The sequence below is a fragment of the Aspergillus eucalypticola genome (assembly GCF_003184535.1).
Source record: "Aspergillus eucalypticola CBS 122712 chromosome Unknown BO83scaffold_4, whole genome shotgun sequence".
Lineage (NCBI taxonomy): Eukaryota > Fungi > Ascomycota > Eurotiomycetes > Eurotiales > Aspergillaceae > Aspergillus > Aspergillus eucalypticola.
This window is the reverse complement of record NW_020290278.1, coordinates 1,311,161-1,337,544: the sequence shown is the minus strand read 5'-3', so window position 1 is coordinate 1,337,544 and position 26,384 is coordinate 1,311,161. Positions and strand designations below refer to the sequence as shown.

The 26,384-nt window shown below is 50.4% G+C and overlaps 8 protein-coding genes across 8 annotated transcripts; 5 read left to right on the top strand and 3 right to left on the bottom strand.

The window, feature by feature from the left end:
• The first annotated feature begins 121 nt into the window (after positions 1-121).
• On the top strand, positions 122-2,299 carry BO83DRAFT_375626 (something about silencing 10 family protein). The gene is made up of 2 exons (XM_025530505.1): positions 122-341; positions 399-2,299. Exons 1-2 carry the CDS (start codon positions 158-160, stop codon positions 2,171-2,173), a joined length of 1,959 nt encoding a protein of 652 aa, XP_025391850.1. The 5' UTR covers positions 122-157; the 3' UTR covers positions 2,174-2,299.
• A 194-nt stretch (positions 2,300-2,493) lies between these two features.
• Positions 2,494-6,153, bottom strand: BO83DRAFT_405907 (MutS family protein MSH5; the record flags this gene model as incomplete). Its single annotated transcript, XM_025533850.1, has 16 exons — positions 2,494-2,604; positions 2,678-2,816; positions 2,873-2,911; positions 2,972-3,173; positions 3,224-3,335; positions 3,392-3,473; positions 3,526-3,560; positions 3,613-3,802; positions 3,852-3,941; positions 3,990-4,086; positions 4,137-4,491; positions 4,620-4,724; positions 4,775-5,174; positions 5,227-5,602; positions 5,660-5,752; positions 5,805-6,153. 16 exons carry the CDS (start codon positions 6,151-6,153, stop codon positions 2,494-2,496), a joined length of 2,775 nt encoding a protein of 924 aa, XP_025391849.1.
• A 271-nt stretch (positions 6,154-6,424) lies between these two features.
• On the bottom strand, positions 6,425-8,925 carry hsp78 (chaperone ATPase HSP78). The gene has a single exon (XM_025530504.1). The coding sequence runs from the start codon at positions 8,866-8,868 to the stop codon at positions 6,472-6,474; it is 2,397 nt and encodes a 798-aa protein (XP_025391848.1). The 5' UTR covers positions 8,869-8,925; the 3' UTR covers positions 6,425-6,471.
• A 325-nt stretch (positions 8,926-9,250) lies between these two features.
• BO83DRAFT_434771 (translation elongation factor 1 subunit beta) lies at positions 9,251-10,426 on the top strand. Its single transcript, XM_025535833.1, has 4 exons — positions 9,251-9,308; positions 9,388-9,427; positions 9,685-10,052; positions 10,108-10,426. Exons 1-4 carry the CDS (start codon positions 9,269-9,271, stop codon positions 10,335-10,337), a joined length of 678 nt encoding a protein of 225 aa, XP_025391847.1. The 5' UTR covers positions 9,251-9,268; the 3' UTR covers positions 10,338-10,426.
• Positions 10,427-10,920: 494 nt separating this feature from the next.
• BO83DRAFT_424035 (membrane magnesium transporter family protein) lies at positions 10,921-11,506 on the top strand (the record flags this gene model as incomplete). The annotated part of the gene is made up of 3 exons (XM_025535136.1): positions 10,921-10,976; positions 11,076-11,331; positions 11,444-11,506. 3 exons carry the CDS (start codon positions 10,921-10,923, stop codon positions 11,504-11,506), a joined length of 375 nt encoding a protein of 124 aa, XP_025391846.1.
• A 4,737-nt stretch (positions 11,507-16,243) lies between these two features.
• BO83DRAFT_375620 (putative GPI anchored protein) lies at positions 16,244-17,139 on the top strand. Its single transcript, XM_025530503.1, has 2 exons — positions 16,244-16,383; positions 16,447-17,139. The coding sequence occupies exons 1-2, from the start codon at positions 16,318-16,320 to the stop codon at positions 16,774-16,776; spliced, it is 396 nt and encodes a 131-aa protein (XP_025391845.1). The 5' UTR covers positions 16,244-16,317; the 3' UTR covers positions 16,777-17,139.
• Positions 17,140-19,121: 1,982 nt separating this feature from the next.
• On the top strand, positions 19,122-20,617 carry BO83DRAFT_396188 (putative ubiquitin conjugating enzyme E2; the record flags this gene model as incomplete). Its single annotated transcript, XM_025533119.1, has 3 exons — positions 19,122-19,124; positions 19,208-19,537; positions 19,598-20,617. The coding sequence occupies 3 exons, from the start codon at positions 19,122-19,124 to the stop codon at positions 20,615-20,617; spliced, it is 1,353 nt and encodes a 450-aa protein (XP_025391844.1).
• A 1,446-nt stretch (positions 20,618-22,063) lies between these two features.
• Positions 22,064-26,384, bottom strand: ssdA (mRNA-binding translational repressor SSD1; the record flags this gene model as incomplete). The annotated part of the gene is made up of 4 exons (XM_025533118.1): positions 22,064-22,103; positions 22,172-23,178; positions 23,238-26,215; positions 26,288-26,384. 4 exons carry the CDS (start codon positions 26,382-26,384, stop codon positions 22,064-22,066), a joined length of 4,122 nt encoding a protein of 1,373 aa, XP_025391843.1.

The window sequence follows — 26,384 nt, the reverse complement described above, 5'->3', positions numbered from 1 at the left end:
CCCACCAAACGGTGCAAACACCCAATTGGAGACTAGTGTCTGCCGGGCGGTGAGAGTGTCCCTCCCAAATTTTTATTGCGAAAGTTTATCGATTCGCTGCGGAGGATCTGGTCCGTACTAGCAATTCTACTTCTCACTCCCTCATACACATTTTATCATGGGTAAAAAGAGAAAGGCTGGCGGTCGCCCTGCGGCCCCCAAGGCGGACAAGCATGGCCCGTCCAAATTCCATATTGAGGAGCGATTCGATGATTCGGAGGATGAGTTCCAGACCGGTCGCGACCAGATCCTGCTGGAAGAGGCGCCGGAAGCAAAGAGACGTCGGAGGGTGGCTGAGGAAGGTTGGTTGCACAAAGCGCATGCTGTGGGTATGTTTAACTAACGGGATACGCTTCTAGAGGAGCTTCTCCAGGCATCGGACGAAGAAATCATGGGATACGATGACGAGGACGACGAGGATGATCTAGATATTGATGATGAGGAAGACTTTGACGAAGGTGATGACTACGATGAGGACGACATGGATGGTGTTCAGTCTAAATTCAAGTCGAAGCGCGGCGGCAGTCCGGGATCTGAAGACGACGAAGAAGGTATCGCCGCTTGGGGCTCTTCCAAGAAAGATCTTTACAGTGCGGATCAGATCGAAACGGAAGCAGACGCTCTTGAAGAGGAGGAGGAAGCTAAGCGACTTCAGCAGAAGCATCTGCAGGCCATCAATGAGGAAGACTTCGGCTTCGACGAATCTGAATGGGTCGAATCCGGCAAGGACCAGAAGGATGCAGAGGATGGCGGTGAGGTGACAGAGGTTCTCCCGCAACTGGAGATTACGGAAGATATGAGCGAAGAGGAGAAATTGAAGATACTCAAGTCCAGATATCCCGAGTTCGAGCCCCTAGCGAAAGACTTCGCCGACCTCCAGTCCACGCATCAGGCCCTCGCCAAGGCCGCCCAAAGCTTCAATGCCAACGATGACTCCGAAAATGCTCCGGAATCCGCACCGGTTACCGTCGTCAAGTTCCGCGCTCTGTCCGCTTACCTTGGTACGATCGGCATGTATTTTATGCTCCTGACCTCTTCCACCGACAACTCCGGCAAGCCTGCTCCACTATCGCCTGCTCAGCTACGTGCCCACCCCATAATGGGTTCCCTAGTCAAGTTCAGAAAACTCTGGGAGACTGTCAAGAACCTCAGTGAACCCGAGCCGGAGGCATCCGAAGCCGAGGACGACTCCGAAGTTGATGAAATTATGGCCGACGCACCCACGCCCAAGCAAAAGAGCAAGAAGGGCGAGGAGCAGACTTCCAAGAAGAACAAGAAGAAGGCAGAGAAGGTATCCAAGGCACAGCGCGCCGCCGAAGCAGCACAAGCCGAGGCAGAGGCACGACGAGCAGAGCGACTCCGACAGACCGAAGCCAACCTCGCCGACCTGTCGAAGCTCGTTTCCGGATCGAGCAAGAAACGCGCTGCCCATAAGACCAAGTCGACCAAGGAAGCCGACGACTCCGACTTCGGTGACGAAGACGCCCTCACAGCCAAGGAAGCCGAAGAGAAGGCCAAGCAGAAGCGCTCTCTCCGGTTCTACACATCCCAACTCGCCCAGAAAGCCAACAAGCGTAACGCAGCCGGCCGTGACGCAGGTGGTGATGCAGATCTACCTTACCGTGAGCGTCTAAGGGACCGCCAAGCCCGCCTGAACGCCGAAGCCGAGAGACGTGGTAAACAGAAGCTGAAGGACTCCGAGCAGCTAGGCGGCGACAGTGACGAGGAAGACCACCGGGTCGCCAAACAGCTCCGTGGCGACGAAGGGTCCGACGATGACGACTACTACGACATGGTCGCGGCTCGTGGCAAGCAGCGCAAGGACGACAAGAAGGCGCGCGCCGAGGCCTATGCCGCTGCGGCTCGTGAAGGCGGCCACGTTGAGATCCAGGAAGAAGTCGGACCCGATGGCAAGCGTGCCATCACCTACCAGATTGAGAAGAACAAGGGTCTTGCGCCCAAGCGCAGCAAGGACTCTCGCAACCCTCGTGTCAAGAAGAGAAAGAGATTCGAGGAGAAGAAGAAGAAGCTCGGCAGTATTCGTCAGGTATACAAGGGTGGTGAAGGTCGTGGTGGATATGGTGGTGAACTTACGGGTATCAAGAAGAACGTTGTTAAGAGTGTTAAGCTCTGATTCTAGTTCTTCTGGTTCTGTTTCTTGGTACTGCGGTAGCACAATTGGAGACATACATTACGGGCGTTCAATGTGTGCGAAAATGGGTCTTTGTGTGTATATAGATAATTTTCTTCCCGATGATACAAACCTTTGTCTGACTGTTGGATGATATTGCTGGAGTCAGCTTCCACTAGTAAAGTAGACTGGCCGTAGCATAAAATATTGAATTACAGAAGGCCATAAAGGCATCGGATAGTACTGTAACTGGCAGTAAGTAGTTGCTGGGGTGGACCGTTATCCATCCGGGTGAAGATAAATATATACTAATCGGTTGGCAGTCAAGAACCCGCACCAGATCCCTCGAATAATTTCTCCAGCCTATCTCTCATCAACTCAACATCACAAGGCGCAGACAGATTCAACGACAAGAACTCCCTCGCTAATTTGTCCTGGAAGCAAAACCAGTTAGCCCTGTCGTTTCTCAACCGGGGGACCAGGAATAGATAGACAAGTATATCCTACTGCATCTTCTAGAGCCTGTGTTTCTTGAGCCGAAAGGACAGCGCAAGCGGCAATCAGATTTTCACCACGAGCGGATAGTGAGGCAATTTCGTCTGCTCGATCGACAATTGTCTGGCTGATACCACTCATCGCGGCGCATCTGTATCGTGCCCAGTTAGAGCATAAACCTGGATCCTTGATTCTTCCAGAACGCACATTGTCCCAAAGCTTTGATCGCTTCGTCCTAAGCGGAAACTATGCCATGCGTCTTAGTGTCTCCTGCTTATGATCGTCGTGCGAGGGTTGGCGCTATACTTATAGAGATAGGTGATCTGGTCTTCAGCCTCACCGGGTTCTTCATGCACACGGACCTCCATGTGGCCGAGTTGTAACTGCGGCCTAGGTTTGAGATAACCGTTCGCGAGAATCTCATGGAAGTGTGTTGCAGCTATGACTTTGGGAGCATCTTCGCGGTTCAGTAAATGTTCGAGGACTCCACATGCCAGTCCGATGCCGTCTAAGAGTGTCAAATTTTAGCTGGTTATTCGGGGATGCAGATATACGAACCATTCTCATTGGTGCCTTTGCCGAATTCATCTATCAACAGCAGACTACGGCCGGTCACCTGCTTCAGGTCAAAGGATAGCTGCTGCAGATCGTTCATGAAGGTACTTTGTATCTGGTAAAGTGACACAGGTTAGATTTCCTAGTATAATAGTCGACTCACAAGCTTACCTGGGAGACGCTATCTTGAGTGTTTGATTTGACCAGGATTTTGTCGACAATCCCAAGCTCTGCACTTTCAGCTGGCACAAAGCTATACCGTTGAGTATAATAGCCTTGGATTATTCGAACCAGGCGTTACATACCTTCCCACCTGCGCTAGATAGACAACGAGAGCTACCTGCATAGTACCTCATTAGCTAGCATTAATTAATGCTATGGAAGGAGCTCACCTGCTTCATGTATACGCTCTTCCCAGAATAATTCGGCCCTGTAAGTAGTAGCATGCTTGGTCCATAGTCACTTTCGTGTGGGTTGGGTGTTAAGTGAAGAGGCCCCAACGGCTCTCCCCGTGTCCTTCTACCAAACAAAAAGGTATCATTGGGCACATAAGACGAGACCGTAAGCTCCTGTAGGATGTGTCTACTATTGTGTTAGCCCTCTGGGCACGCCAAGGCGCCAGTTGTCTTACCTGCCGCCTCTGATGTTGATAACATCTCCTTCCACCATCTTAGGGCGCACCAACCTGTAAAAGCTAGCCGCTTGAGCCATTGCAAGAAGACTGTCACCGGTAAGATACTTTCATCAATCGTCGGCATCTATCTTTTACCTGTCTATTTGCCCACATATATCTGATGCTTCCAAAAGCACCGTCTCATATTGAAGTACCCTTTGCGCGAGATCATAAACTATCTCGATCTCCTTCTCTATCAAGTCGTCAGCTGCATTGGCCACAATAGCGCATCGAAAGACAAACCACAGATTATGCCATAGATGTCACCTAATTTCTCATCCATCTCCCTCATCCTGAAGTCCTTAAAATAAGCTCTGTTCTCTGTGAAGAACATGAGTTCCCTATCATCTTCAACGCCCCTGTAAGCGGCGTCTCCCGCCTCATTGAGTGGAATCGCAATGTTGAAACCGAGTTGCGGGAAGTAAATGACATTGACATCTATGTCGTAACTCTCGGGAATGGTCGTCGCTATCTCTACCGCAACCTGCTTCAAGAGGCTGTTCATACCGTCATACCTGTCCTTTATGCGATCCAGCTCCCTGTCTATTCCAGGTTTCACGACGGTTCTGCCCTGTTCCTCAGAGCTATCAATGTCGACCTGATATGGTCAGAAGTGGTTGATTTCGATGAGAAGTATTGTGCATACTATTTCTTGTATCATTCTTCCGACTTTGTACAATTGAGCTGCTTCGAAAGCACGTAGCGCCTGCAATATGGTTAGTCGACTTTCGAGTGAGCGAATCCGATGAGGACCTTGTTATGGAGAGCCAGATTAGCACCATCTGAAGTCTCTCGTAAAGCGTCGTGGATGTCAATTCCATAAAAAGCAAACTTATGCCAGATTAGCCAGGCATCCCCACAATGAGAATGTCATGACATACGGCCAGTAAAGTAGCCCACACAGTCGCCTTGAACCCCATAATCTTTCCGCTTCCGGTACTGATGCCCTTTCGAAGGTTGATCATCGCATATTGGAGGTTCTTAATGTGCTTCAAGCTCTTGACCATCTTCTCCAATGGATTAAAATTGTCCGCCCTCTGATACACACTGATAAAGGAATGTCGCTCATTGATAACGTCAAGTTCCACGCTCGGTCGGAGGAACATCTGCTTTAATTTATTTCTTCCTTGTGGTGTAGATGCAAAGCGCTGGAAGAGACCATAAACTGAAAGCCCTTCCTTTGATGACGTTGACTTTCTTCCTGGGCCCTGATTCACCATGCTGGGATGAGTCTCAGATTCCATAATCTGGAGCGAAAGTAAGGTTCTGCCGTTGACAAACCTACTTCGCTGTAAACGAATGCCTCGCTGTTTCAGAGAGGATGAAGACTTACATAGTTCCGCTTAAAGTGAACATTTCCACGGATGATACTCTAAAGATTCCAGAGGCTCTCTCGTTGAACATCGACATGGAAGCTCGACGTCTTTGTAGATAAGCGAGTATGGCACCAGCACATCCAATCGTCACTGTATTTTCCATATCGATGGAGCCGGACACATGCAGAAGCTTGCCTTCCTGCAATGTGAGGTCCAGATTCTCAGTATCTAGTTGTTCACCGTCAACTAACCCACTGTGTGGCACGAAGAACTTGATGCGATTCTCATGTCTTGAAGATATCTCTAAAGCAATCAGTTTGTTCTTTGCATTGGAATAGTTGAATTCTTGCGATGGACGGACGTCAAGTTCGTAGGGAACATAGGAGTGTACATCTGCAAATATCAGATATGTCTAATTCTAATAAAACAGCAAAACTATGCTCCGCTAACCGCTAATCTGTTTATCCCACGGTCTTTCTTGGAGGTTGTTTGGATCCACACGGGGAGATATCAAGAGTACCGTAGGCTTCGTCTGGAGAACCACTTCGAACTCGTTAGCCGCTGAAGTACAAGAACGGGGAAGGAATAGACAAACAGCTATCGATTATATCCTTACTGGAATGGCGTAGATCGCCTAGGAGGTATACTTTCTCTTCCAGCGCAGAATAATAGGAACACCCGACAGTCCCTGAATCTCTCATATCCACTGCCACTACAACTTGTTCAAGTTCGTCATCGATGGAGTAATCAAGCATGGCACTGCCAGATTGAAACTGCTCAGCATTGTTAGAGGGAAGTGCTCTTGCTCTTAGTGTCTCTTGTGAAGTGGGAGGCAAGTTGCCTGAAGTCCTCGGTCTTGGAAAGTCGTCATGATTGGACAAGGGATTCAAAGAGTCGACATGTCGGGGACGTGTCGTACGTTTTCTTTTCGTTCGTGGCTCCATAATGCATGGGTGGTTGCTTTCAGATTGAGAAAGTGTCTGCTAGGAGGTTCATTCTATGAAGAACACGCCTTCAAAGCGGCATTACTTTACCAGATCAAGTGACAGCCCCGAAAATTTACGACACCGAAGAAAATAACGGAATGGAAATTCTATAGCAAATATGTACAATTTAGTCGTCACTTATGATACACTGATTATGCTATGATACATGAGCAAGAGTAGAGATCAAGTCATACAAGGTCATCATCTTAACACCTTTTCCAGGATAATAGCGCCGAATACCCAAAGATAGAAAGAAGCAAAAAGGGCAATAAAATCTTAAGAACTTTCAGTTTCTGTTGTCACCGGAGCTTCTGCTGCTACTGCAAGTCCACTCTTGTCGGCATTGAACGTGACACGAGCAGTTTGCCCGGACGTGACTTCGCCGCGAATGATCTTATCAGCCAGCTCGTTACCAATTTCTTTGGCGATTAAGCGGTTGAGGGGCCGGGCTCCGTATTTAGGATCGTATCCCTTTTCGCAAAGCCAGTCTTTGATCTCGTCATCAACCTTCAAAATCATTCGGCGGTCGTCGAGACGTGATTGCAGCTCCTTCACTCTGATATCAACAATATCCCTCAGAGCGTCGCGGGACAGCCTCTTGAAAATGATGAATTCGTCAATACGGTTGAGAAACTCCGGCGGATAGGCCGATTGTACAACATCCATAACCGACTTTTTGGTTTCAGGCGCAAGCTCGTTATCACCACCTTCCTTGTAGGGGTGCAAAGGATCGGCGCCTACAAGAATGTCGGCACCGAGGTTCGATGTCAGAACAATGAGAGTATTCCTGAAGTCAACCTTGTGGCCCTGAGAATCCGTGAGAAACCCTTCATCAAGGACTTGCAAGAGCAAGGCAGAGATGTCGCGATGCGCCTTCTCGAACTCATCGAATAGCAGAACCGCGTATGGCTTCCTCCTCACAGCCTCTGTGAGTTGACCGGCGTCATCGTAGCCAACGTAGCCGGCTGGAGAGCCGATCAAACGACTAATAGTGTGTTTTTCTTGGAATTCGCTCATATCGAACCGAACAACAGCCGTCTCCGTGGAGAACAAGAACTCAGCCATCTTCTTGCATAGCTCTGTCTTGCCAACACCCGTAGGACCGAGGAACATGAACGAGGCGAGGGGCCTGTTTTCGCCACTAAGGCCAGCTCTTTGCATGCGCACAGCGTTTGCAACTGCAGAAAGAGCCTCATCCTGCCCACGAACGGATTTACGTAGAGTGTCTTCCATTTTGATGAGCTTCTCCACCTCACCGGCCATTAGCTTGTTGACAGGGATGCCAGTAGTCCGAGAGACCACGTTTCCAATATCATCAGCGGTGACGGAGTCGTGGATGAGACTAGTCTGGGCCTTTGTGGCTTGCTCTTCACCCTCTTTGGGAAGTTTGGCTTCGAGAGTAGGAATGGTGGCATATCTCAGTTCACCCGCCTTAGCAAAGTCTCCTTCTCTTTGGGCTTTCTCCAACTCGAAGCGAGCACGCTCCAGCTCCTCTTTGGCACGCTTGAGCTCTTCGATTTCCGATTTCTCCTTCTCCCATACCTCGGTCAATTTTCTCGCTTCTTCTTGTTTAACCTTCAGATCTTCCTGTAGTTTGTCTCTTCTTTCGCGGCTACTGACATCGGTCTCCTTGCGAAGTGACTCCAGCTCGATTTGGATGGTAGTGATATCGCGATCAAGCTCTCTGATCACATCGGGCTTTGACTCCTGCTGTAGTCGCAAGGCGGACGCCGCTTCGTCGACCAGATCGATAGCCTTGTCGGGAAGGAATCGGTCGGTGATGTATCGATTGCTGTAAGTTGCTGCCGCCACCAAAGCACCATCCGTGATTCGAACACCATGGTGCACTTCATACTTGTTCTTGATACCACGCAAGATGGATATGGTAGCGGCAACCGAGGGCTCCCCGACCTGTATAGGCTGGAATCGTCTAGCCAAAGCCACGTCCTTCTCAATCAATCTGTATTCGTTCAAAGTCGTAGCACCACAGCACTGTAGCTCACCGCGAGACAATGCCGGTTTCAGAAGGTTGCTGGCGTCGATACTGCCTTCGGCCTTTCCTAAGCCAAGCAAGGTATGAAGCTCGTCAATGAAGAGGATCACACCCCCTTGCGCATCCTCGACCTCCTTAAGGACAGATTTCAACCGTTCTTCGAAGTCACCTCTGAATTTAGCACCAGCAATGAGAGACCCCAGATCCAGAGCAATAACACGTTTGTCCTTAATGCTCTCGGGAACGTCTCCTTGAACAATTCTCTGTGCCAAACCCTCCAAGACGGCAGTCTTTCCGGTACCCGCAGCTCCGATCAGAACGGGGTTGTTTTTCGTTCGTCTGGAGAGAACCTGAATGGTGCGATGGATTTCGGCATCACGTCCAATGACCGGGTCCAATTTGCCTGCCTTAGCCCTGGCTGTGAGGTCGACACCGAATTGTTCCAAGGCCGACTTTTCTGGTTCACCACCAAGGTTCATGCGATGGGTACCTCCGGGAGGATGAGGGCGACCATTGGCATAAGTGCGAACAGGCAAGACGGACGGGAGCCGGGCGACATTCGTGATCCGGGTGGGCGCAAGTAGACGCAATGCCTGAGAAGGTTGAAGAAGGCGGTTCGATGACGGTAGGGATAATGGTCGGAGAAGTCGACCCCGAGCGAGTTGTAACCTTGACGACATGATCAAACAGCCGACCGTGTGCACAGCTGGGTGTGAAAGCAAAAGGTACAACACTGCAGATCTTCAAACCAGCTCCCGATATAGCTGGGGAGACCTATATACCTCGCCGGGACAGGCGGCCAGCCGATTGCCTCACAGGCGTCGCGAGGCTTCTCGAAGGCTCCACCGCACGGCGAACGATGAGTGGCGGAAGCTCCCCCAAAAGGGCCAGCTAGCTCCGTCACCGTGGGGTCACATGACCGGCCGGAATGAGGGGCTCAGTTGGTGCCGCCGAAAAATTTCACTACTCGGACCCTCCGCTGAAAAAATACTTCAGAACACCTTTCCCCTCCTATTTATTCCTCCTTTTCTTCTCCTTTCCTTCTACTCACCACACACATCCCCCAAACACACATTCACAATGGGTTTCACTGATCTTGCCTCCGAAGCCGGCCTCACCCGTATGTTCACACTTTCCCTTTCTTTTTCATCATTTCCCTTTCCTATCTGCTCTCAGCAGTAACTAATGGTACCCCTCAGTTGCCAACAACTACCTGGCTACCAGGAGCTACATTGTTGGGTAAGGCACACCTTTAGGGATCCTTCCCCCCTCCCCTTTTGCATTGGTGCCGTTTGAAAGATTCTTCCTTGTTTGCATGATGAAAAGAAATTGGTCCGTGTTTATGAGGCGGCTTAAGACCCCGCTGCAAGATTAAACACAATGCGAGAAATCGCGCTTCTGATTACTTGGAAAAATTCTTCTTTGCTTTCTGTTTCCCGTCATTCATGGATACCTTCACTAGCGATGATGGTGGCATAAAGCTAACTGGAATATAGCGATGCTCCCTCCCAGGCCGATGTCGTGACCTTCAAGGCCTTCTCCGGTGCCCCTGACGCCGAGAAGTACCCCCACGCTGCTCGCTGGTACAAGAACATCGCCTCTTTCGAGGCTGAGCACGCCACCCTCCCCGGCGATGCCTCCAAGCCCTACACTGCCTACGGCCCTGAGTCCACTGAGCTGCCCACCAACCCCAAGGCTGCCAATGACGACGACGACATGGACCTCTTCGGCTCCGATGAGGAGGAGGAGGACCCTGAGGTCGTCAAGGAGCGTGAGGCTCGCCTTGCTGAGTACCGCAAGAAGAAGGAGGCCAAGCCCAAGCCCGTTGCTAAGTCCCTCGTGACTCTCGAGGTTAAGCCCTGGGGTATGTTTCATCTCCATATATCGCATTAATTGTGTATGATTCTAACCAGTCACAGATGATGAGACCAACCTTGAGGAGATGGAGGCCAACGTCCGTGCCATCGAGATCGACGGTCTCGTCTGGGGTGCCTCCAAGTTCGTTACCGTTGGTTTCGGTATCAAGAAGCTCCAGATCAACCTTGTCGTTGAGGACGAGAAGGTCTCCCTCGACGAGCTCCAGGCTCAGATCGAGGAGGACGAGGACCACGTCCAGTCCACCGATGTTGCTGCCATGCAGAAGCTGTAAGCGGAACGTTGTTTAATGATGAAGATAAATGGCGTGATGATGGATTTTCTTATGCTATCCCACGGAAATATACTGTCATGAACTTGAATAACCCAAGCCGACTGGGGACACCCCTCGGCATAACGAATACCAAAAATCAAAAATACCCAATTAATACACTACTGGTGCAGATGTAGCCGATAAAATCGTAGCTTAGTAGCTTTACCCCTCCTAAAAGTAGAAACCACACCAAGTGGGATGAACTGAACAAATGAAATGCTGCCCAATTCAATCAAAACCTGGTCGGGCCTTTGGCGGGGGAGTGGCCGGTCAATCCGGACCTGAAATTCTTTGCCAAGTGCAGAAGAGGTTCCATTGGTCTACCGTAGAAATCAGTTGCGCAGATTACTACATACAGCTAGCTAACTAACCACCAACTAGGTAAGCTGCTACTACTGATAGACCGTCCGGGACTCCAAAGCTCACGAGCGAGCCAATCTCGACCACAGTCCCCGTCCACCACTCTGAAATCAGTACCTTTCCTAATATCCATTACTTTCTGAATCATCTCAAAATAATTGTTACAACAAGAAAGAAAACAAAGATGGGATTCATCTCCCGCATTATCACACTCTTCGGCCTCGTCCTGCTCGCCCATGCGTACGTTGAACACACCTACCTAGATTGATCCCTCCACTTCACAGCGCACTCAATAAGGAAACCCCGAACTAATAAGACACCCATATATAAATACTATAGAGGCTACTCCGCCCACGAACACACCATCCTGTACAGCAACACCGCAAGCACAGCAAGCGGCGGCACCGCCCTCCCACTCGACATCGTCATCGAAGCCCTCGCATCACTAGTCCTCGTCTCGGCGGGGCTTGTCCTCGGCGCAGAAAAGCTCAAGCCGATTAGTTGGAGTGAATGGGCGGGTCAGATTGAGCGCGAGGGTGGTGGGAGGAATCCGTATCGGAGGTTGGAGGAACGGTATGGGTTTTGGGATGTTAGGGTGAGTTTATTCCTCCCTTCCCTTCCCTTCCCTTCTTGCAGATGTAGAGGATTGGGGATATTGGAGGCGTGTCTGGGATATGGGACTTATGCTGATGTGTGGGGGTTTCTAGGCGAAGAGAAAGGAGTTTGCGGATTGGATGAAGGGGGAGGTTCCTGTTCCTGATAAGGAATGAGTTGAGGGGATTGATTGGTTTTGTGAGGTATTAGGATGGGATGGGCTGGGATCGGTGTGGTGTGGTGTTGGGTATCATTTGGTTTGTATCATATATGTACGCTTGACTGATTGATGGGATTTCGTATGAAAAGATATTTGATTGATATGGTTGCTTATGATGGTTTGTCTTGGTTTGTTTGTAATGCATTGGGTGTTGGTGGGTTCGAAGGACTTGATATCAAGCCGTGTGCTTGTTCGGTTTGGTGATCTACTGGTATGGATGGGGTATATCAGGATGGTAAAAAGGGCGAGCGTGGTATAGTCACTGAAGCATCAATGGTTTGATTGAATCGAATTGTCGTAGAGCAGCGTCGGAAAGTAGTGGGAGCAGATAAGATGCTGACTTGAACAGAGACTTAGTGGGGTAGGTGTATGCCTACACAATGCCTACCACTCACACACCAGACTTGACTGTGACTACAAATGCCTCAACCTCTACAGTCCTACCTACCTGCAGATATACGCCATGGACAAGAAAGTGGGATAGTCCGGAACCGCCCACACAACGCCCAATACCCACCTGCAACGCGTATACCACCATCGCATCCATCACTGACATCCAACATATCCAACCCTGCCATGGAGAATTCTTCCGTAAGATTGTTAACGTTCTTCGCGCCCCAAGTTTCCGCGGGCCATTATCCGTCATGTTAATTGGAATGTTTGACCGGCCGGCGAATGCTTCGGTCTAGCCCCGGAGCCCAACAGAAGTGAGTGGGTGTGATGGATGGAGTGCCAATCATGAATGCATTCATTCTTGAATGAGCTTGCGCTGCGCTGCACGGCACGGGATAGTGGCATGTAAGTAAAAGTGTGTGTGTGAAGTAGTCGTGTACGAGAGGACGCGTCCACTCATTGATATTGTCACCAACATCGTCATCTATTGAGCGTTTTCAATGATGGGTTCGGGAAATTATGTCCGGAGTTGGATATTGTAGACTTTAGGTTCCCCCCCTTCCCATTTCAATAGGAGTTTGCGCGGGATGACGCGGCCGGACAATGGGGGAGGGTGCTCGGTGTAGACACAGTTGACAGATGATGCTATGTTAACGTTGCTTGCTGGTAGGGTAAGTGGTTAGTTGTGCAGTCTGGGATAATCGGACACAGCAGGTATTGAGTGAAAGCAGGAAGTTGTCTTCAAACTCGTGGCAGGTGTCATCGGCCTTCACTTTCTTAGTTTGTCCATCCGGGTTAGTCCTGCAGGTGACAAGAGACAGGCCACGCAAGATTCAGTAGATCATTGAATTGTTAGTGAGCGAATGATATTCCACATGCATTTTATAGTGTGGTTGATCATCCATCGCAGTGGTATGCTCATCATGATAAATCCGGAAAGTGGTTGAGGCAATTCGAACCCCTCTTGCCTGACACATCCCAGTTCTCAATTTTGGACTTTCCATTCGGTTCTATTTAAGGTGCTGTGCCGCAAACCCTCAGCCCGTCTCGGCTTATATCAGCTAACTGAGTCGTCCAAGACGGGAGGTCAAGAACATGTCCAATAGGGGGAATTTACTTGAATTAGCAGTTCGTAAACGAGGAAGGAGATGGTGGGGTAAGTTGATGGGTTGATTAGTTGGGAAGGAAGAGAAACAAGCGCATGTCTAAAGCAAGACACGGACAACACAACGGCACACAGGTTAGGCCTTCTGACTGGTTTGAATGTAAGACATATCACGGTGACATGGAGGGTAAACGTAAGTGGTCCTCTGAAGCGATTCAATTTGTTTAGGTACGGTCAATATCCAATAGTGATTAGTGAGGCATTATCCAATGGACATGGAAATAATAACGGGCATGGAGATGATGGATGCTCCAAGTGGGTATGAATACGAAGTTCTATTAGTGGTAGGTATCTATAGGTGCAAGTATGAGGATGACAAGTCCTTTTCTAAGTACTTCCGTAGCATTTTACTGTGCTCAATCTAGGTCTAGTTAGTCTAAAGAAGACGGGGGAATTGGTGGGCAATAATAGTCAATAATGAGGAAAAGCAACGTAACCCAACCACCGCTACCAGCCTTACCCCGTAACCCCGAGAACGATAGGTCTTTTTTCTTTTGTTTCTTCCTTCCCCCTGTCTTCACGGGGGTAAAAACAGGCAATTTTAGCGACCACAAAGAAAATAAAACTCCGGACCATGGACCCTGTTATGTAACGTGTATGTGAGTTTTCACCGAAAGGACATCTCAGTTCAAAGGCTGGCGCCATCTACTACTTATTGATTGATTTCTCATTATAAATTAGTAGCAGTATTTATTCAATGCTCAAATTGGGTGGCGCCCCCACCAATTGGAGTGGAGGGTCTCAATCTCGACCGAATTAACGGGGGAAAATGGAGATGGCGTCCGAGGGTTGAGATTGAGACAAGGGCGGGATGGAGAGAGGGGCGGTTGAGCATTGGCAGGGTTAGAGAGAATTCTTAGCCTCGCCTAGATACTACGGGGATGTTTTCCATCTTTTAACCCTTGTGCCCTGCCATGCGTCATGTTCATCCCTGGAAGAGGGAGGGAGGTAGAGTTCAGTCAAGTATGAATTCAGTGTGTTCATTACTGCCTAGTTGATAGGTATGGAGTACGTGTGAGAGGCCCTACTGTATTTCCCTTGCATCACGCGGGTGGTAATTAAGTAAAATGTCCGTATCCGACCCTCTTGGAGGCCGGATATTTGAGACCCCTGATACCGCTGTACCTTACGGTAGACTGGTCTGGCCTATTGCCATGTCTTAAATGGAGGAGGGCCGGGGAAAAAGTTAGTATGAGAGAAGAAAAGCAAAAGAAGAAAGAAAATAAATTAATAAAGAAAAGGATTGATCGACACTTCCCAAGTCCATGCACACCTCGCATCGGTTGCATACGTACGCTTTGCTCATGTAGGAACAAGACCAGACAGCAAGTGTGCTCTTGGCATCTTGCAGGTCAACTCTACTATTTACTAACTAGTTCTGTCCTTCTCTTATTTATGGTTGATGTTAATTATTTTCCCGGATCGGCTCTACTTCGGAAGAAGACCGAGAATGAAAGGTGCGTAGAAGTTCTTGTGAGCCATGCAGGGGCCGAATCACGTTCTATTGTGCGGTGGTGCCGAAGGGCTCGTCATGATCTTACGTCAGGTATCGATTGTGAGGGCTGGGATGGATGGATGATGCGTCTTTAGGTGGTTTGTTACGTGGACAAGCAGGATGTGGCAGTAAATGAGGCTTGCTATCTGTTAAGCATTGCCGTTGCTACAGTATCTTCCATATCACCAGCTTGTCTGTCGGTCGAACCCGTCAGTTGTTGTTCTTCTTGGGAGTGGCGTGCCTGACGGCTATGAAAGGCTAGACTGGTCGGATGTACTGCCTCGTATGACAAGCTTTGAATGCGTGGCTGGGAAAGACAAGACAAGATAGGACAAGGCATTCATGCGGTGGCAGGCATGCTTCGTACGTTAGGACTTGAATAATCTCTTTTGCCTTTTTTACTTCTGCAATTTGCCAATTTGGCTGGTCCATGCGGGCCGGTGGTGCGCATACCACAGCGGCCCTAAGGATGGGTGACTCCGGTAATCTTAAGATTTAGTGGGAAGGGTGAAGGCCCGCCCCTTCAGTGGTGCTCTGACTGTCCAACGTCTATTTTTCTCTGTAGTTCTGATTGACGTTTTAGTTGACTAGATATTTTGTACCACTTGCTCCCTTAAGTCTAGGCTTGAAACCTTCAAAAAACAAGGTTTAAATGAGTATCATGCCCAGGAGATATCCCTTAATAGTAATTTGATCAGTGATCCAATCAAACTCAAAACAGATGTAACAAGAGAGACAACAACAACAACAACAACAACAACAAACAGATTGAGAGACTGGGCTTTTCAAATTTTCTTTGCTTATTCTCCCACCCCATCATTAATTGCTTCCATTCCCACTTCGGTCAAGGGCGAGATTTGAACCCAGGTTGCATTCACATTATTCGAACCAACCGCGGTGGCTCCAGGCGTGTAGATCTATAGGACACGACCATCATTGGGCGGGGCGCCCGCAGCAGGAGTGGATCACGGCAGCTGACGCTGTGTTCCGATGGCCTCCCCAAAAATAGCAAAACAGAGCAGAGGTATACGCAACCCTCTTGCAGAGGAGGCCATTCAGAATGCTGACTAACTGGACTAGTGGCCCGTCTTGGGGCACTTGAGTTGCGCCATCTGATGATTGTTTACTCTCCAGTACGCCTTGGCATTGGTCTTTCCAGCATCGTCCTGCACGCTCGATGCTGGCTCGTCCCGCCCTCTCAGCCACGGGCAGCGACTCAGACTCATCCAGAAAATGCGAGACGCGGACCGAGCTGCTGATGCTGCCCTTCGCCCGGTGGGTCCCTTTTCCCTCCATTGCCACTAGGAGTGTAGAGTGTAGACGAGGAGGTTGTGAAAGGTGTGCAGACAGGGCTGATGGAGATTGCTGAGGGATGAATGGCACCTGTTGTGTGCTGCAATTGCTTTTGGTCTCATTTCATTTCCTTTTTTTTAATTCCTAATTTATTATTCTTTTTTGGGGCTCGAATTCCCTCTTTCCACTCCCCCTGCTTTACTCTATTTAAAGGATGCCCCTGCGCCTGTCAACCACTGCGTCCCTTTCCCTTCTTACTCAAGTGATATAAAGTATCCCCCACGGTCGTTCCACGAACCTCAACAACTTTCGCTTCGCCTCTTCACTTCAAAGACACTCGCTAGTCTATCGATCACCCTTCGCACGATCCACTTCAATCTACAACCCGAGCACCCAGATCTCGATATCACTCGCTAGCAAGATGCGTTCTTCCATCCTCCTCGTCGCTTTCTCGGCTCTCGCCGCTGCTCAGTCCTCCGTCGCTGTGGTAAGAAGCTCCCTAGTCATATACTAATCTTATGCTTGAGCGATTGCTAACATACAACCACAGCCCCAGGGTCAGCCCTCCGCTGCTGTCACCTCTTCCCCTGTCATTCCGACTCAGGGCTCTCTGCCCGCTGGTGCTTCCAGCGCTCTTATTGGATCTAGCGGTGTTCCCTCTTCCTTCCTGAAGTCGGCCAGCGCCTCTGCTTCTACTTCCACCAAGACCTCCACCAAGACCTCCAGCTCCGACTCTTCCACCTCCACCAGCGACTCTTCCTCCAAGAGCGGCTCCAGCTCCAGCTCCAGCACCTCTTCCGGCGCTGGTGTTCCTCTCGCCACCGCTGGCCCCGTCGGTCTTTCCGTCGTGGCTGGTGCTGCCCTTGCCGCTTTTCTGTAGATGAAGAGCGCAAGTGGTCTTCTTTGCCTTTAGAGGGAGTCGAGTCTCGACCGTCACACACACTCCACTCTGGTGGGGTACAGCAGATACCCATGGCGATCGAACCTTCCATCCATTCTAAGCCGCAAGGGACAGGCGCTATGAAATCAAAGGGGATGGATGTTCTGCGGTTTTCTTTCTTCTGACATATGTAACATTGCTGGGAAGGCTTTTATTTCTTTGGATCTTCTTTTCAAAGGTTCACCGCGTGTTCACCAGAGATTCATAACTGCGGCGCACATAAGATTTCATTTCTCTAGTAATTTTTAATCGTTTAATGAGGACATGGTAAATACACACATTACACAGGGATTTTCTGGAATGCCGAGACCGCCCCTTTCATTTTAGATCCAACCATTTGTAAGACTGGAGTAGTGAGAGCTTAATTCGAAGGGGTTAAAAGCAACTGACTAGAGACCTTAACTTTGATTCCATCCCAAGTCAGTTGTGGGACCTACCGTTCATGGCATGGGCTTGAGCCTATCCACAACCCCAGATCTCATACAAGTCTTGCGCCACCCTGAAAGAGACTAATCAAAATTGTAGTTTCGAAACCAACCGTTATAGAGGCTCTTAAACGGCCGCGTTTCCAAGTTGTAGTTGACTCTCACGTGCTTTGTCGTACTATTCTGCACCCGCCAAGCATTCATTCTATAGTCACTTCTTGTCCTGACTGATGTTTGACTCCAGCGACCTCTAGTCTGCTATAACAGACCAACATTACCTCACGAGGTGAACTCTCAGACGTCTTAAAGACTACCAATATCGCAAGGTATAGATTTACGCCACTCAGGCTACCGCATGCCACCAGTTCCTTGCTGCCTTATTATCCATGCCATCAAAATAGCAGTAGTCTACTTTCACCTGCTGTGTGCGTTCCGTTGATTGTCTGATACTGGTGTGATTGTTGTTTCTGTTACTGGTCCATTGCCCGACCATGTATTACAGAACGAATGCGAAGGTTCCTGAGGATGATCTCAATCTGCAAGTGGTGTCTCTTCATTTTACTTTCACTCAACGCGGAGTCAGATTATGGATGTCTGCTAAAGATAGCAAGGTGCTGCTTGCTTGTCTAGTATGCCCAAGGACACCGAGCTACTATCGCAATGTACTGAGGAGTGAACATTGTTCTACTAGTGGGTGGGCATAAGATCTGGATATATGCAAAGCTGTAGTGGTAAAGCTCTAGATACGTTGCGAGTAACTATCTCGAGACTTGTCCATACATACAAATGCCCCCGGATGGTGCGAAGGATGCCATGAGTAGAGGATTCACGTGGGGACAATCCATACGTCGGAAACAGACTTGAAAATAGAGATCCTTTAAAAGTCTTTATCATTAGGACTATGTCTCGTAAAAGCATATTGAAGCTCATGCGACATATTGTCAAAGAAGGACCACCGCGTTCTAAAGACCCTCGACCTTTAGCACGAGCTTAGTTGCGCCAAGGCAATACTTAGTTACCATAACACTGCCAAAGGCCGGATGGACTAGTTGGCAAGGCCACGGTACTCAATAAAGGAAAGCTACCTTTTTTGCCCAGTAGGCCGGGTTCGATCCCGACTTGGCCGCCTCCCTTTTTCCTTTGTTTCATTCAGGTGCAGCTACCTAGCCATGATAGTCTTGGTTCGCTCTAAAGAGGATCAACAGTGAACAGGACTAGATCGTACGTTTGGCACGGCTCCAACAAGAGTAGCTAGCTTTTTTGCCCCTAGCTTTGGGATGAAAACCGATCCTGCGCTCTTCCTTTTGTCTGTTACCTTGTTGGGCCAGATCCGTCCGTTGCCTTCACCCAACAGATAGGCTACAGTGGCAGTTTCCATCTGCTAAACACGCTGCTCGAATTTGCTGCTCTTTCTCGATGCTCCAGGTAGTAAAGTAGTTAGTTAACTATAGTTAACTCCTAAGTAACTTATGGGGTGTCATGCCGTAAGCAGCTCATTACATTTCCTAAAACGCGCAGTTCAGACGCGAATACACGTGACTGATCCACGCGTGCTGTTTCCTTACCCGATGTGGACTAGTGAACAGCGCTTCACCTCATCAAAACAAAGAACAACAAGCGGCCGTCGGGGGCAACGGATCGGGACCGAGCCATCATCATCCACCTCGCTGCGAATCAACTCTCGCCTTGCCCGGCTCTCACGGTCCACAAAGGGATTCTCGTCTGTGTCACTCGCCTAGATCGACAGGGGCAGCTGGACGAACAGACCACGGCTCAACCATTGATCCCACACGAACCTAGCCTCTGCTAGCAACGCAATACCTTCGGCCTCAAATTTGAGGTCGACGTCAACTAGCCAGTATGGTAAGTTACCTTGCTGTCCAATGCCAATCAACCTTTCCTCCGTTGAGCGACGATCTTCTGACATCCTCGTGCTTTCCCTTCAGGTATCATCTCTACGACGTCTCGCAGCGGACCATGCAGCGTTGCACGAAGAACTCCCTCCCAACTATCTCTTTCCCTCCGACGATGCCTCCGCCGGGGACGACTTGACACAGCTCACCACCCTCCTGGCCGGGCCACAGGGTACACCATACTCGCAGGGTCTATGGCGATTGCATCTGAAGATGCCAGAGGACTACCCTAAGAGTCCACCAAAGGCCACATTCAGGACAAGGATATGGCATCCAAATGTTGAGGAATCGACGGGTGCGGTCTGTGTGGATACACTGAAGCGGGACTGGAAGCCCAATTTGACTCTGAAGGATGTTTTGATCGTATGTATCCTTATCATATACCGTCGACAATTCCCGATCCTCATCTGACATGATTCTTAGACAATCTCCTGCCTCCTCATATATCCCAACCCAGACTCCGCACTGAACTCCGCAGCCGGCGCACTTCTCCAAGAGAATTACGATGCGTTCGCCCGCCAAGCGAAACTCATGACCTCCATCCACGCCCCAGTTCCATCAGACTTGGCTTCAGCTGTATCCGAGGCGAGAACGAGAGGTGAAGACGCCGACACAGTCATCCCAGAAGAGCAAGAATTGTCCCGCTCGCTACGACCACGAAAGGGTGCCAGAATCGCCTCAGTCACTATGAAAAAGCGAACAACTCGGAGGAGTGCCGCAGAGAGCTCGAGCTCACGGGCGCTATCTCATCAACCTAGCACACCAATTGAACGAGAAGCACAAGAACCAGAAGAACCTCACGACACCCTCACCCTTGATACAACCGTCTCCGACAGTGAATCAGAAACATCTACCAACGCCAGCAAAGAGAACGACCCTTCCCTATCTCCTTCTCCAGTCCGACTCGCACCACCTAGCATCCGCAAGAACGCTTTCGGGAAACGTCCCCTTTCCGTCCTAACCGTGCCAATGGACGTAGACGACCCCTTCTCCATGGACACAGAAGACACAACAACAGGCGGTATGTCCGCATCCGAGAAGAACATTGCAGCAAATCATCCTAGCGATCTCCCGGAGCGCGGCCACTCTCCACAGAGAAAGTCCCCGAAGCTGTCCGTACTCGACAAAGGCATCAACTCATCAGGTCGGATACGCGAAGATGTCCAGATCTTCGAAGACGATCCCGACCCTGCCGAGCTAGGCTTCATCCGACGAGCCAGCGGCGACGGCAAGGAAAATCCCCGAGCCTTAGCCGGTCTAAAAGATACCGACCCCGCAATCCGGATGTCTAATCCAAACTATCCCCTCACGATTCTTGCCCCCTCGGCATCGAGATCCGTCTCCTCCGGCTCGCGCCTATCAAAACCAATCACGGGGTCACGAAAAGTCTCATCCTCGAACGGCAAAAAAGCCAAACCGCGCATCGGCATTCGCAGACTCTAGGCATACTAATAACCACTACTACTTATACCCACGCCTGTATCTTCTCAATACCCTCATTCTATCCCTTCTGCTACCATACCACTTACATCACTATCGCTCTTAATACCCAATCGAACATAGCCGCAACCACTTATGAACACAAATACTACATGCATTACATTGTGAATGAACTTCTTCCAAGACAGCCTTCAGCGTCATCACGTGCAACAAAAAAAAAATAAACCCCGACAAAGGAAATGGATACCTCCTTCTATATCACATTGATTACTCCATTACCAGGCATAGCCTGTCCCCGTTTTGCATATCCCCACGGCGTGTACCGTACACTTGCTTCTTTCCTGCTTCCATAGCCATTGGCATAGGCATAACCTTACATAGCGTGTTCATACTCCATACACAAAGACCAACGATCATGCATTGGATGGATCAGTACAATACAAAAACGTTGCTACTTTCCTTTCTTTCATTCGATTTTTCACCTGCTAAGATACTAGGCATGACTGGATAGCTCATGAGAAAAAAAAATAGGAAATTGAATAGAACAGAAGATCTTGTTATCAACCTTCACGACTAAAATTTTATGAGTTATGTTTTGGGTAGTACCTGGTAGTATGCTTGCTGAACAATAATCCTGTGGTACTCCAATGGTCATCCTGATCTCTACTCATGTAAGTATATAAGGATTCGGTCAGCTCATGGATCTCCGTGGCACACGGTTGCTACTTCGTATGCTATTGTTCACTATTAGAGGCCGATAGGACTTAGTGGCACGCTCCGCGTTAGGCACCCTATCAATAGGAGCGACACTAGCTATGTGGATCAACTATGATGCTAAGGGCAATGTGTATGGTGATCACATGTTTAGTTGGATTACATTGTAACACCTACTGGCCTGTGCCAAAAATCATCGAACAACTTAGTAATAATGAGCTATGCAAATATCTAGGATGAATAGACAAATTTTCCGAGGCAGCCCTCGCATCCGACTTCCCCTCAGTGCAATCGATAAAGCCACACCTCGTCTCATTCCACTCCCGGGTCTCCTCGTCTTCTCCGCCCCCCAAATGGCTCGTGCCTAAATCCGAAAGCCTTGCTAGAAGACCGGTATACTCAACAATTGGTTATCTGGAGCTCTTCCTCCATGAGGCCATATCGCGGGACTAATTTGAAATCAACTCGGAACAAGAGATCCACCGTTTGGCTTGTAAGGCCTCCAGCAATTATAAGATAAAAATGACAACACGCTAAGTCGATTAAAGCATAATACTGCAGAGGAATGAGAGGTTGGCGGCTATGCAAGGGTAAACCAGTTCAGGCGACGCTGATAGAATCGAGCCGCGGGGTCACACCATCACACAACCACCCTGATGGTCCACCAAGCAAAGACCAAAATCTGTTTCGCAAACGTATAGAACACATCCGGAGAAGTGAATATTTCTGGCCCATCTACAATGCGTAGGGGTTGACAGAACGAATAGTGAGGCATCTGCAGGCACACGTTAGCTTTCAGCACGAACCATCATGAATCGCAACAAAAACGAAGACAGCACTTACGGGGGACTCTTGCTCAAGTCAGTCTTCAGGATGATAGGGACACGGGTCATCTCGGTGACATCCTGGATGTATTCTCCGTCTTCTTCCCTGAGCTTGAACAGCCGCAGGTATTTCTCTTTGTTTGTCAGCTTAGCTTCAGGAGCATCGCCACCGAGGGTTGCGATCTTCGGGTCAGAACGCGTGCGGTGAGGCGCCTGCTGGAGATGACCATTGCGAGTGGGCGAAGGCGGCATGCTCTGGGTTGAACGGTCAGCGGACGAATTCAATGACACGCCCGCAGCCATCTCGGTGACTTCAGAAACATCGTCGTCATCGTCGTCGAACAGAGCATTGACATCATCATGGGACATGGTGCCGGTATCCGTCTGTCTCCGCATAGCTTCTTCGCGCTCCCGGGCACGTTCTCTGGCAGCTTCTGCTTCACGTGCTGCAGCTGCAGCTTGAGCCGCACGGGAGTTCGCAGGCTTCGGCCGCTCATCCTCAGGGACATAAGCCGAGGACGGCACGCCCTTCTCCCAGTAGAGTTCCAGCACACGCGTGTCCTTGCGATACTCAGCCTTCTTCAAGGGCAGTTGATCACAGTGGACCCTCTTTTCGAAGCCATACTCTGGGATTAGAACGTCGAAGGCGGACTCGTATACACAGATCACAATACCCTCGCTGATGAGGTCACCACCGACTTCCTGTCGCTCCTTGTCCATGCTTCTGCATGCTTCGATGTGAACGCTCTGTTCTTGAGCATTGTGAGCGGAATCCTTCTTGTTGTTGCAGAGGTCGGCAGTCTTGGTCAATGACTCCAAGTCATCAGAGAATTCAATCGCACCATCAGACAGGACGGCTTCCAGCTGGCGATGAACGACGATATCTGCGTAGCGGCGGAAAGGATTGGTGAAATGTGTGTACACGGGCAGGTTCAGAGTGTAATGTTGACGCTGATCATCCTGCACACTGCTGGCCACATAGTACTTCGCACGTTGCATAGCCTTGTGCAGAATAGTCTCCATACCCTGCAATCATTGTTAGTAGACCGGACAATAGCTCTTTCTAATATGACCACGAAACTCACCTTACGCAAGTCATCATCTTGGACTTGGCAGAGACTGCTCTGCAAAGTTCCACTGCTGGTCGAATCCAGACCATAGCCGAGCCTGTTCATTCGCTCAACAAAGAGGTGGAGACGGCGAGCATTTGGCGACATCTGGCGACGCAGGAAGGCCTTGTCGGGCAAAGCAGTGACCAACTTGCGTGCCACAAGGAAGTTGGCCTTGTAGCTAAGCTCTTCCACAAGTTCCCGGACAGGGGAAGAGTGGAAGATGTTGTGCTCAACGGGCACATTTTCGTCATCCAGCTGATACAGCAGACGAAGAGGAGGAATACGAGAGACCCGGTTACCGAGCCTTGCCTCCCTGAATTTTGACGTGACAGCGTACAATGCTCTGAGAGTGTCGGCAGTGATGCCAGGGACAGCGAGAGCAGACGTGCCCTGGATCGCGGCATCGACCTCATCATAGCTGAGTCGACCAGAGCTCTTGATGATCGCCTTGCCGATCCAGACATCATCGTCGATAGCACCGGTCTCGGGGTTAGCTTTGAACACAACGCTAACCGTGAAGCGGTCTTCGCCGGGCAGCAAAGCGCAAAGCTCATTGGAGACACGAGTGGGTAGCATGTTCACGAGGCGGTTCATGAGATAGACAGCAGTTCCCCGCTTCTTGGCCTCGCGGTCAACCAGGGAGTTGGCTTTGACAAAGTGAGCAATGTCTGTAACGTGAACACCAACTTCCACCTTTCCATCGGCGAGAGGCTTGATATGGAAGGCATTGTCAAGTTCCTTGGTACCGCTAGGGTTGACGGTGAAAGTAGTTTCCTGACGGAAATCGCGACGAGTGGCTAGGACAGCGTCGTTCTCATTGGAAACAGACCAGTCATCCCATCCAATACTCTTGAGCACGGCATCAGAGAACTCATCAGAACCGAAGTTGTTGTCCCGAAGAAGAGCTTCAGTCTCCACCTTCAGATCGCCCATCTCTCCAAGCTGCTCGACTAGAGTACCAAAGGGATGCAGGGAAGTGATCGGCCACCGCTTAATGCATGCAACGAAGATGCGGTTGGCGTACTCTTGGTGCTTCTCAACGAAATCCCGAGGAGCCTGCTCTGTTGGGATAGCAATCAAGGGAACACGCTTATCAGTAGGCTTGAACCACACGATCTTAGGCTTGTCCTGCTGGCGTTCCTGCTGCTGACGACCGTGGCCACCATCTCTGGCCAGCCGCTCGGCCTCCTGCTTCTCCTTCGTCGCCTGGCTACTGGGACGGAGGAGACCAAGTGTTCCCGAGAACATCTGCCCCGCAATGCGCTCGATAACAGCCACGATGTGGCCCGCATACAGTGGCTTCTGCTCGTCACTGATTTCGTCTTCTTCAACCAAGAGAAGGCTCTGACCTTCGACTTCGACATCGTCGTTCTTCTTCTGGGTGGGCCGCTGGCGGAGACTGCCACGGCGACGGATGCTACCATCCGGTCCAACCTCCTGACGGTCCCCGTTGGCGCCAGAGTCAGACCGAGACAGCTTGTCACCCCCAGCACTGCTGCCGGCACGAGCCTCGGTGATGTCTTTGCGCTTCTTCTTCTCCTCCTTTTCTTTCTTCTGCGACCAAACTTCGTCCACATCCAGCAGTTCAACGGCAACAAAGTCACCCTCAAGGGCACGGTTACGGTCTTTGCTACCACAAATGAAGATATCTGCGTCCAGGTCTGGAGTGGTTACGTAGGCATCGGAACGGTTCTTCTTGTTCACGCGAAGGATACCGGCGACCAATTGGCCATTGCTCAGCAGCGCAGGCAGGTTTGCCTGGGGCAAGTAAGGAGTGAAAAGGGTCTTGCGCTGCTGCTGCTGCTGTTGTTGCTGCTGCTGCTGGGCAGACAGCTGTGGCGGGGCATGTTGACTAGCCTGAAGACCAAGACCTTGGCCGTTCAGCTGTCCATTCTGCTGCAGGGCCTGAAGCTGCGCAAGCTGCAGAGGGTTAAGTTGCTGACCACCGCCGAACATCTGTGGTGGGGCCATGACCACCTGACCTTGGGGCAACTGAATGAGCTGGGGCTGTTGCGGGTACTGGAAAGATCCAATGGAGCCAATGGACTGGTTCATTGAAGCACGGGCACGGTGGCCAGGCTGGAAACCCCCGCTCTGTTGGCCGAAGCTCTTGGGCTGGTCCTGGCCCTGAGCTTGATTGTTGGGCTGCCGCCAGTTACCATCAAAGTTCCTGGACGAAGACCGTGCGTGACCGGGCTGGCTGCCACGACGTTGATTCTCGCCGTCGCTAGCTTGAGGGAATTGGAAGCCGCCAGCACCGCGACCAGACAAAGAACCACGGTTTCCACCAACAGCCATGGATTGACTGCGACCATGACCACCCGCCCGAATGTTACCGGCTCGGTGAAGGCCCAAGCCTTGTGGGGTCTGCGAGGTGGGAGTGGATTTATCGTCAGCGCCCGGGGTGGTATCAGAGTCGCCAGGGGTGCTGGGTGCGGGAAACTGGAAGCCGGAGGCCGTCCGCTTCTGCTGGGCCAATTCAGCGGCCTTTTTGGCTTCAGGAAGCGCAAGCGAGTGACGGCGCTGGTGGCCACCACCGGGAGGACCACCTCGTCCGCGCCCATGGCCTCCGTTCTCATTCTTGGGTTGGTGACCCTGTTGCTGCTGGCTGTAGTCGGTATAGCCCGAAGCTCCTGAGGACGGGGCGGGAGGGGGACCCATGCCGAGACCGGGCAGGGCAGACTGATTGCGCCGGTGCGAGTGTTGGGTTGAGGTGTTCATCGGCACGCCAAGCTGCTGTTGAGCGAGTTGTGGGAATTGGAATGCATTCAACTGAGGGGAGACGCCTCCCATGGAAGCGCCACCCTGAAGAGAAGGCGAGAATGCAGAAACCTGGCCTAGCTGTTGCGGTTGTAACAGACCCATATTGACGTACTGTTGATGTGTAGCTGCAATTTGCTGCTGTTGCTGTTGAAGAAGCTCAATCTGTTGCTGAATAGCGAGTTGCTCCACTGTATCCACCATCGTCAGTACATAATTCACCAAAACTATGTTACACGAGAACGGGGCTGGCAGTCACTTACTCATGAGAGGGGTCAATTCAGACGGACTTCTTCTGTGGGCGATATGGAGCTTGCGCCCCGCGGGGCCGGGAACCCCGGATTGACCCTGCTGATCCAT